Source organism: Garra rufa, chromosome 1 (assembly GCF_049309525.1).
Source record: "Garra rufa chromosome 1, GarRuf1.0, whole genome shotgun sequence".
Lineage (NCBI taxonomy): Eukaryota > Metazoa > Chordata > Actinopteri > Cypriniformes > Cyprinidae > Garra > Garra rufa.
Window position 1 is genome coordinate 87,350,335 of NC_133361.1, and position 11,532 is coordinate 87,361,866.

General features: G+C 39.5%; 1 protein-coding gene across 1 annotated transcript in view; it reads right to left on the reverse strand.

Moving 5' to 3' along the window:
- Positions 1-1,364: 1,364 nt before the first annotated feature.
- Positions 1,365-11,532, reverse strand: part of LOC141340027 (uncharacterized) — a 158,193-nt gene continuing 148,025 nt past the window's right edge. The window contains exon 3 of the mRNA XM_073844991.1: positions 1,365-3,269. Within this exon, the coding sequence (XP_073701092.1) occupies positions 2,482-3,269 (788 nt within the window). The 3' untranslated portion in view covers positions 1,365-2,481. The remainder of the gene's footprint in view (positions 3,270-11,532) is intronic.

Genomic DNA, 11,532 nt, shown 5'->3' on the forward strand with positions numbered 1-11,532 from the left:
GTAATAGTGTAATCAAATATTACCTTTCTGCAGAATGTTTTTGTGTTTCATTTTGACTTGGCTCAGAGTTCTTCTGGCTCCAGAAGGATTACATCTTATTAAATAAGAAACCATATATTCCTAGTCAATATACATTGTCATTTTAAGCTAAAAAAATGACAGGCAGGACAAGTAAATGCTTTCATAGTGATTTAACAGTCAAAAGGATGTGGAAGGGGTGTTAAATTATTTGGCATTATAATAAAAGGGGAGGCGATATCAAATTTGCTATTTAATACACTCACGCATTTACTCTGTCCGTGATTTTTTTGCCAAGCCAACTCTCTTTCTTTAGCCGATGCAGCCGTATTGCTTTTTTTCAGTATTATTGGCTTGAATTCTTCGTATGCGTGCATTAAAACCTCCAACTCCGCTTCTGTGAAGTATGCCGCTCTCTTTTTTTCACATTGATTTTCCATTTTCACTCGTGAAATCGGCGATCCATTGAAAACGTCTTTATGTATGGACCGTGCGTGCGCATTAACTCTGGGTAACCAATAGGAGGTTGATTAAACTTACTCTTCTCAGGTGTTTTGGAACCGACATACTCATGGTATGCGGGTTTGGGGTAAATCAACTCAGAGGTTAAGATTTACCAATTGGTAAGTTAACCGAGCATTCTGGAGTACCCCCCAGGACTCTTGTTCAGCAACAAAGCCAATGCAAGTATCTATTTACTTTTATCTATTTATTGATATTTTAGATGCGTTTAAGTTGAGCCCATTTTTAAGGTGAATTGATTCTTTGATGATTCTCATTAGGTTGTGGTTATTTGATACTACATACTACCATTCTTCTTCTTCTTCTCTCTCTCTTTCCTTATTCACTTTCTTTATGCATATATGTGTTTTGATTAGTTTAGTTGTATGTTCACTGCAGATCCATTTATTAAATACCCTGTATTTTCACAATTGATTGTCTCTGTGTTCTGCTCACCATTCGAAGTCCCTGAATTTCTGATTTTGCTACATGCTACAAATTTATAGTTGTAATAAAACGCTCACGCTCCTGTGTAAATACTCTCGTGAGTCTGTTTTGATTTGAATAAATTAATTTAAAACCACTGGGTGGATTTTTGTCATTACGGGGTGGTTGTGTACACACACTGCCAACACACATTTATGTTCAAACATGTAAATGTGAACTTTGCATCCAGTGACCCCTTTGCATGGCTAGCCATGGATTTTTTTGATTATACCATGGTTTTTGCGAGTCTTTAAAAGTTAACAGCAGTTACTGATGTTTGCAGCTCAATATTTGAATGAAAGAATAAAAATGACAGCTATTTTCATTTCATTTGCATTTTATTGCTTACCTTCCAGCCAATCAAAATAAATATTTAGACAGACTATTATTTAAATTAATGTAATAATAAAAAAAATAAAATTAAAATAAAAAATAGTTTAAGGCTCAGCCTTCAGGAGTTCAACAGTGAATGTACAGGGGCTGGACAATGAAACTCAAACACCTGGTTTTATACCACAATTAGTATGACGTTGGGCCTCCTTTTGCTGCCAATACAGCATTTCGATGGAAAATATTACTTTTATGTTTATCAAACCACTCTTTCACCAATCTTGTGGTGTGTATTGGTGCATTATCTTCCTGATACATCGCACCACCTTCTGGTTACAATGTTTGAACCATTGGATGAACAGTCAATCTTCACACTCAACCAGTGAAGATTAGCCACCAGGCTGCGGAAATATAGCCATGAAACCTTCAACACTATATTGGCCAGTGTTAGTTTCATTGCCCACACCATTCCTCAATTCATATGGTTAATGAACTAATTTGGTGAAAGCCTGTAATGATTGTAATCTAATATAAACAAAAAAAACAAATTCAATGTAATTCAATTGTACTTACGAAAGAAAGACAAAATTAAAATACTCTTGAAATGAAAAAAATCTAAATCAAACTTGTTAATGTCTTTTGTTTCATCAGTCATATTAGTTCCTCAGGATTTTTTGCACTAATGTAGGTTATGCAACAATGAACAATGTACATCAAGGTAAAACATAAAACTAAACATAAACTATTTGTTAAACATAGATACCAGGGAAAAAAGTAGATAAAAAAAAGATAAAAAAGATGAAAAGATAAAATTGAATCCTAATAAATGTATTTATGTCTTGTCCGATAAGACGATCCTATTAGACAATTCCTAATGGAATTCTTTAGGTACGGTTCCACAATATGATAGAATTTCCAATTGCAATCTGATACAGGATTCCTTTAGAACAGTGGTTTTCAAAGCGGTCCTGTGAGCACTCCTCATCTATCACACCTGATTCAACTCAGCTCATCACTAGAGACAACAAGACCTCAAATGGGTGTCAAACATGAGAGACCTACAAAATGTGCAGTGTTGGGGGTTCTCGCAGGACTGTATGTTTGTAGAGTCATTTACAGCTTCAAATGTGGCTCAACCAATCAGAATCAAGGACCGGAATTGTCTGTTTTATACATTTTAGTTGAAACACTTTCCAGAATGAGGGGATCTTTAGACTTCTCTCTATTGTGAATTGTTTTTATGTGCCTAACAAGGTTTCCTTGTAGACTAAATCTCTTTCCACACTGTTTGCATGAGTGAGGCTTCTCTACAATGTGAACATTCATGTGCTTGTCAATGCTTCCTTTTGTACCAAAACTCTTTCCACACTGACAGCATATGTAAGGCTTCTCTCCAGTGTGAACTCTCATGTGCATATCAAGGCTTGCTTTTTGATTGAATCGCTTTCCACATTGTTTGCATGTGTGAGGCTTCTCTCCAGTGTGAACATTCATGTGCATTTCAAGGCTTGCTTTTTGACTGAAACTCTTTCCACATTGTTTGCATGTGTAAGGTTTCTCCCCAGTGTGAACTCTCATGTGCATATTAAGGCTTGCTTTTTGACTGAAACTCTTTCCACACTGTTTGCATGTGTAAGGTTTCTCTCCAGTGTGAACTCTCATGTGCATTTCAAGGCTTGCTTTTTGACTGAAACTCTTTCCACACTGTTTGCATGTGTAAGGTTTCTCTCCAGTGTGAACATTCATGTGCCTATTAAGGCTTGCTTTTTGACTGAAACTCTTTCCACACTGTTGGCAGGTAAAAGGGCTCTCTGTTGTGTGAATATTCTGGTGGACGTCAAGGCTTCCACTTTGATTGACTTTTAGCTTTCTTTTGAAACTTTTCCCACACTGTATGCAGATGAAAGGCTTCTCTCCAGTGTGGACTTTAAGGTCTTCTTGTTGATTGAAACTTTTTCCACATTTAAAGCATGTGAAATAACTCCTGGTTTCTGTCTTATGAGCTCTTTTTTGTTCACAAGTCTTTTCAGAATATTCTCCAGTTATGAAATCATGAAGATTCTCAAACTGATCTTTCTCTTCAGTTTCATTCAGTACTTCTCTCTCCTCTTTCAGCAATGTAAGGCCTAAGGTAGAAAAACAAAGAGAAAAAAAAGTTAACCCCAGTTTAATGCCACAAAGCAATTAACATCAAAATATGTAGATATGTAATGCATGTATGTTAGATCCTATACCAGGGTGTCCAAACCTGATCCTGGCCAGAGTTTAAGCTGGCTGTTATACAAAAAAAAAAAAAGATAATCTAGGAAATCTATATATAGACTTATCTATATATAGACTGACCTCAATTATTGCCATTTTTGTCTTCTAGGTGATAAAATTCAACAAATTTAGAGAAAGACGAGTAAAAATTGAAAAGAGGACAAGATGAAAATTCATCAAACAAAAATTCTACCTGACTTTATTAAGAGATTTTAGCCAATAATAAAAGTGGAAGGTTACACTTCTTCTTTCTCTCTCGGCTTACTCCCTTCTAATCGTGTCACCACAGCGGAGTGATCCACACAGCCAATTTGGCAAGTTTTACACCGGATACCCTTCCTGACGCAGATGCAGTTAACCCTCTGGGCCTCTTCGGTCATTTTTGACCGAAAAATTTTAAGTTTTGAATTTTTAAAAATCGTAGCTTCATCAGAATGAGATGACACTTGGTGACTTTTGTTGCATTAGCTATGTGAGTACAAAAAAAAATCAGTGACATGATTCGGATATGTTGAAGGGTCAAAAAAAAAATAGTCACACTTGGCTCCTTCGCGGTCAAAAATGACCGACATAGGAAATGAATGGGAAATACGAAAAAATGTGATAATTCAGATAATCTTTTGGTAATACAAGATACAAATGAGCAACTGTGCTGAAAAGAAGTGTTCAGCAAGCAAGGACTGACACTCTAAAATAACAAAATTACAGAACTGACACACACACGCACACACGCGCACACACACACACACACACACAGACACACACACAGAAATAAGCAGAAAAATGCTAAACCTGATATTTATCCAATCAAAAAAATATCTAAACCTTGCCAAAATGTATCTTTTAGAATGTCTGAATATATTTCTAAATGCAAAGCCTAATAAAATGAAGAAACAGTAAAAAGAAAAAAACAATAGGAATCCCAAAGCCCCTGTATATATGTATATAGGGAGATACAGGAGTTTACATGGCATTACACAAGTTTTTATTTTTTATGCCACTAGATGGTGCAATTTTCACTTTAAAAAAATGGATTTTAAATGCTTTTACTCTATTTTATTGTGAAATGTTGTATTTATTGAAAAATAATAAATACATAATTAATTAAAAAATATAATATAAAATATAATTCTACTGGGAAAAAATTGCTCATTAAAACTGTATAAATATTGCATAGATTCACAAAAAATGCTCAAAATTCTAAATAATAATTACAAAATATTATTGAACAAAAATGTATTTAATTGATTTTCCTGAAGAAAAAAAAAAGTTACTTTTTAAGGCTTCGGTCACTTTTGACCGCGAGGGAGCCAAGTGTGACCCCTTAATGAGGAGGCCCAGAGGGTTAAATACATGTAAAAAAATTGTGGAACAATGGCATATATCATATCTTTACAACATTAAGCATATCCCCTATTGTTATGGGTATAAATAACACCGTCTCCTATCTGGCAACTGCCTATAATAGCAGACAAGGCACAATACTTTGCTAGCCGTTTAGCCCTCTTTTTGGGCATCCTAAGTTGTTGAAGCCCTTTTACAACCAGCCTGTGTACATGTCCCAAGCTACCAAATATATGAAAACAAACAGACGACATCGATAACCTATCTCTGAAATAGTATTTAAGAGTGGTTGATATTTAATGACTTTGGTCATAAAAGCTTCCTCCATACTAGAGTCAAAGGTACATGCAACCTCCAGACATTAAAGCGTTCAGGGTGGATAACAAAGCTGAACTAACGGCCTTCCAAGATTCTTTTACAAAAGATGTGAAAGAGGAGCTGAGCAGTTTTAAGCAAGACGTCAATCAAAAACTGAACGGGCTTGTCACAGACCTAAACGTCATGGCAGAGAGGATCAATGAAGCGAAGCAAAGAGTGGCAGAATTAGAGAAAAAAATGCAGCCGAGTCCAAAGAGATACTTGGCCAGAGCATCCAAATTCAAGAACACTTACAAGAGAGATTGCTAGATCTTGAAACACGCTCACGTAGAAATAATAATATGGATTTTTGGAATCCCAGAAGGAAGCGAAGGTAATAACGTCCAGGGTTTGGTGGAATCGATTATCAAAACGGAGCTGTCTCTCAGCGACTTGGACCTCAAAATTCAACAATGTCACAGAGCACTCGAGCCCAAACCACCCGCCGATGCATACCCTAGATCGGTAGTTGTATTTTTCCTGGAGTATAGGACGAAGGACTTCGTTCTGCATGGAGGAAGAAGGAAGTGCACTGGAAAGGAAAAAGGATCTTCTTTGACCAAGACTATCCACCTGAGATCCAACAGAAAAGAAGGACATTTGCACCGATCAGGAAAATTCTGAAAGTGAAAGGTATTTAGTTCCAAACACCACCACTGGCGAAACTGAAAGTCTTTCTGGAAAATGGACCGGTTATATACAACACTCCAATGGAAGCTTCGAAAGATTAAAAAAAAAAGGGACTCCTGAGTAGCGAAGAGGCAGCCAGAATAGGGCCTTCTGGAAAAGTGAAACAGAGATCCTGGGAAGTAGCCGTTGCGATATCAAAGAAGAGTAAGGAAGCACATTGAGCTAAGAATCGGGAGAAACTGCGTGGATTTCAAAGAGACAACACAAGCTCCGACGGAATGAACGAATGAAACTGAAATATTCCATCATAAAATTTAGAAACATTGGTAAGATGTATTTGTGGATATATCCTTGACGATGGACATATAAACTGAACAAAACAGAACGGATACGTCGTTTGAGCTGCCATGGTGAAAAAAAAAAATGAACAATTGAAGATACCATGTTCGAAATTGAGTTACTTTACAACAGGTGTTAAGTTGATGTAAGATAAGGGCGATATAGCCTTGTAAAAGGGACTATTATCTCCTGTGTGAATTCTCATGTGACTTTCAAGGTTTCTTTTAGTACTGAAACTCTTTCCACAAACGCCTCTTTCCAGTGTGAATTTTCTTGTGGACTTTAAATCCTTGTTCATTGAAACTCTTTCCACACTGTAAGCAAGTGAAAAAACTCCTAGTTCTTGTCTTTTGAGCTCTTTTTTGTCTACAATTATTTTCTGACTGTAAGGAACAAAACGATTTTTCTCCAGTTATGAAATCATGAAGATTCTCAAACTGATCTTTCTCTTCAGTTTCATTCAGATCTTCTCTCTCCTCTTTCAGTGCTGTTGGGCACAAGGTTGGAAAACAAAGAAATAATAGTTAACCCCAGTTTAATGCCACAATAGGTAACACCAAAACATGTCGATATGTAATGCATGTATGCTAGATCTCATATCATAGTATCCAAACCTGATCATGGTCGCCTGGTGTCCTATAGAGTTTAAGCTAAAAGGGGAATCCGCTTTTAGCGGGCGGCCGCAGTTGGAATCAGCTTCCAGAAGAGATCAGATGTGCTAAAACATTAGCCACATTTAAATACAGACTCAAATGAAATGTTTAAACCCTTACTTATGAGTAAATCAAGAGTGTGTCCACGATTGTGTGTAGGCCCATGCACATGCTGAATCAGGTCAAAAGTGTTCAAAACCGTTATAATTTCTTTTGTGGTTTTGATTTCTGCATTTTCTATGTGAACATTAAAATCCCCTGCAATAGCAAAACAGTCAAACTCTGAACCAATCGTTGATAGCACACTTTTGACCTGATTCAGCAGTTCTGTGAACTCATCAACAAAGACTGGACAGTAATTTGGGGGCCTGTAAATAATGATAAATAGAATGAGTGGAGCCCCTTTCAGCATAATCCCTAGATATTCAAAAGACATGTACTGACCAAATGACACTTGCTTGCATTGATAGACATCTTTAAAAAGAGCTACTACACCACCACCTCTTCTAACAGCTCTGCAGACTCTCATGAAAGTAAAGTTAGGAGGGGCTGCTTCATTGAGGACTGTTGCACTACCGCTGTCTTCTAGCCATGTTTCATTTAGAAACATAAAATCCAGGTTGTTTGTGGTTATCAAATCATTGATCAGAAGTGATTTATTTTTTAGTGAGCGAATGTTTAAAAATGCTAGCTTGATGGCATTACTTTTTGTCTCTAGAGCAATCTTAGTTTGATGCAGGATAGGCCTCAGATTAGATGGGTCAACCGTACGGCTTGGGATGGCCTTAGACTTTCTTTCACATATTAAAACAGAAATAGGGAAAACTACAGGCACACTGGGTTCCCGCTTGTTCTGTAAACATTGCTGAGTGTTGCTGCTATCGTAGCGGGGACCCGACACACATCACTGAGAGCTGTTATCAGTTGTTTTTGGTTCACTCACAGCAGACGGAGGAGGGTTTGGGCCCTGACGTTGTGGCAGCGGCCGGAGAGCTCTCACAGGAGGAGGAGGAGGGCAAGCTGGACCCACAGGTTTTGGTGGTTGTGGTGCCCGCCGTTTTTTAGTTGCTTGCAGCAAAAGAGTGGGAGAGTCTGGTTCCAGCATATACCCGTTCCTCCATTTTCTGTGAGAAGCTTAGAAGTGGAGATGCTGGAGAGAGGGATAATGAGTCTGGTGAATGGAGCTCTGGCTCTGATGTTTCCAGTGGCTGAAAAATTTTGTTGTCCTGGCTTCCCTGGCTGTTTACCAGAAAGTCGTCCTTCGGTGCTGAGTCTTGGAGCTGTTGCAGTACGTCACAGTCTGTCTGTGATGAGCTCTGTGGGCAGGACTCAGCCAGGAAAGTGTCCATAAGCAGTGCTTGTTGTGGCTGTGTGGCGTTGTCAGTGTCCTTGTGGGTTGTGTTGACCATATGATGACTCTGAAGCTTATAAGATGTCCTGTCGTCACGCATACATTGTCCAAGTGTGTGTGTGCCATTCATGTTGGGTAGACTGGCACATTCCACTGATGGATGCTGGAGTGAAAAATAGATATTGTCCTTTAGCACTCTCGCACCAAGTTTGTTTGGGTGGAGGCCATCCAGTTTGAACAGTTGTCTATGGCCCCAGAAAAGGTTGAAGTTGTCAATAAAGTCTCGTTTTAGACTGCAGGTTCATTGTAGCCAGGTATTCAGTCCAAGCAACCGTGAAAACATGTTAGTTCCCCTTGCTGGGAGTGGTCCACTGATGAACGACTGAACTTTCAGTCTTTAAAGTGTTTCAATGAGCTCACCGAAATCCTTCTTTAGGAGTTCTGACTGCTCTTTCAGAATATCGTTCTTTCCCACATGGATGATGATTCGATTTGCAGTCTTGTGTTTCATTAGAATATTCCGAAGTTCCTTGTTCACATCAGAGACGGTTGCTTGAGGAATGCAGCATCTAGTTGTAGTTCTGCTACTTATATTTCTGATAATGGAGATGGAGCACTATCAGAGTCCTGGGCTCGGCTGCGCTCTGAGCTGAGTGCCGCTGTCTGCTCGAACTTGCACGCCTGTTTGTAGCGATGTTAGCAGCAGATTGATACGATCCATGTTCAGTCACATTTGGGGATTCCTCACCCACATTCATTAATGCTTCAAATCTGTTTTCAAGCAGTATAGGGGGTGGTAAAACACCAGTTTTTGCAAGCCTTGTCATAGCTGTATCTGGAGTAGAGGATGATATCGCAGCAACTGGTAGGCAAAAAGTCTCCTTTTTCGTAATGTTTGTATCAAAAATGTGTTGTCAGAGCACTGTGCTAATATGATGAAGTTAAAATCTTAGAAAAATATGAGAAAAGTTCATAAACAGGGAGAAAAGCGCGGAGCAGTAAGCAAAAGCGTCCGAACAGTAGCAAAGCCGGAAGCAGAGTCCCTATTCCAATCTCAAGAGACGGACTAGCAACCGATGCTAGAGATTGCACTCTTTAGCCTCCTTGTTAGTGCATCCGCCTCCCATGCCGGAGACCCGCTCGGAGCGGGTGCAAGTAGGGCCCGAGTGAGAGGGGGTTACACAACCATTTTTAGTTAGAACGTAATTTTTTGTTTTTAGGGGGGCCCCTTAGCTGAGTCAGTGCACGGGGCCCAGAATTCCCAGCGACACCCCTGGTCATGGACATTCACTGAACCACACCCACTCCCTCATTAGTTAGCCCGGTTACCTATTAGCTCATTACCTTAGCCCTTTGTAGAAATAGTCCTTGTGTTTCCCCTGTGCCTTGTCAGTTGTTAAATGTCTGTAATGGTTGCTCTCTGTCCTGGTCTGATTTTTTCTGTTTCGGATTATTAGTTGTTGTTTTTTTGGATTTTCAATAAACTCCTGCACTTAGATCCTCACTTCATCTTGCCTAATCTTCGCTTTGTTACAGAACAACAGACCAAAAAATGGATTTAGCAGGAGTTTTGTGCAACCCTCTGAGGGCCCTTTGCGCCATCTTTCAGAATGGCCGACCTGTCGAATGTTATGTGGAAGAGTTCCTTTTACACAGCCATCCTTTTATGCTAGCTTCACGTCTGCCAAGCCAACGCCCGCTAGCGTCACGTCTGCCAAGCCAGCGCCCGCTAATGTCACGTCTGCCAAGCCACAGCCTGCCCATGTCATGTCTGCCATTAGCCATCCTGCAAAGTCTAGTCATTCACAGCTCCTGTTCCTGAAAGGTCAAGTCACGTCACGTCACAGCTGCTGTTCCTGCTAAGTTGAGTCATGTAAAGGTTTAGGTTCCTAAGTTAAGCAGCACTTTCTGAGTCAAGTCAAGCAGCACATCTTGAGTCAGGTCAAGACACAGCCTCACCTCCTGAGTCAGGTCAAGACACAGCCTCACTTCCTGTGTCAGGTCTAGACACAGCCTCACTTTCTGAGTCAGGTCAAGACACAGCCTCACTTCCTGAGTCAGGTCAAGACACAGCCTCACTTCCTGTGTCAGGTCAAGACACAGCCTCACTTCCTGTGTCAGGTCTAGACACAGCCTCACTTTCTGAGTCAGGTCTAGACACAGCCTCACTTCCTGAGTCAGGTCTAGACACAGCCTCACTTCCTAAACCAAGACACCGCTTCACTTCCTGAGTCAAGTCAAGATACTGCTTCACTTCCTGAGTCAAGCCAAGACACAATTTCACACCCTAAGTCAAGACACAACAGCACTTCCAGAGTCATATCAAGACACAGCAGCACCTCCTGAATAAAGTGAAGTTGCTGCTGCTCCAGTAAAGTCAAGCCTAGTCACAGCTGCTCCTTCAAAGCCAAGTCAAACCACAGTTGCTCCTTCACCACACCTACTCCCTCATTAGTTACCCCTGTTACCTATTAGCTCATTACCTCAACCCTTTGTATAAATAGTCCTTGTGTTTCCTCTGTGCCTTGTCAGTTGTTAAATGTCTGTAATGGTTGCTCTCTGTCCTGGTTTTCTCTGTTTCAGATTAATATTTTTTTTGGATTTTCAATAAACTCCTGCACTTAGATCCCCACTTCGTCTTGCCTCGTCTTCGCTTCATTACAGTATTAGTCAGCTTACATTTTATTTCCATTTACTGCTATTATAAAAATACACTTACATTAAGGATTATAATTGTACATGTGTCACAGTTAATGTCCAACAACAAATATTTTAGCAAAATGTCTACTTTTCAAAGAATTATTGAGCTACTACTATATTGTGCTCAGTCTGTTTAACGTGCTGTTTTACTTGTGTAAAACTCGTCCACTCCTTACAGTAAACTTGATATGTTTGCATGACTTTCTAACATTTACAGATGAAGAATATGCCCTCAGGAACACACAACATCTCAAATGTATTAAACAACACAAATAGATCCATAATCGACATTAAGGACTGCTTAAGAACAAGCGTGCACATCAAATTGCCTTCACTGACTGAACCAGGATCACATTAGTGAGATTGTGTGACCTTAAATGGTCATTTATGGAACCACTTTAACCCAGATTGATTTGTTATTTTATCTCAAGTCAGGTTTTGGACTTTAATCCCAGCTTCTTAGTCTTTTTGAAACAGCCCCCAGAGGTTGACATGACATAACATAACATAAATTGAGTTAAGGTTAGGAGACACTGCCAACTAAACCATAAGGGCAGTCAC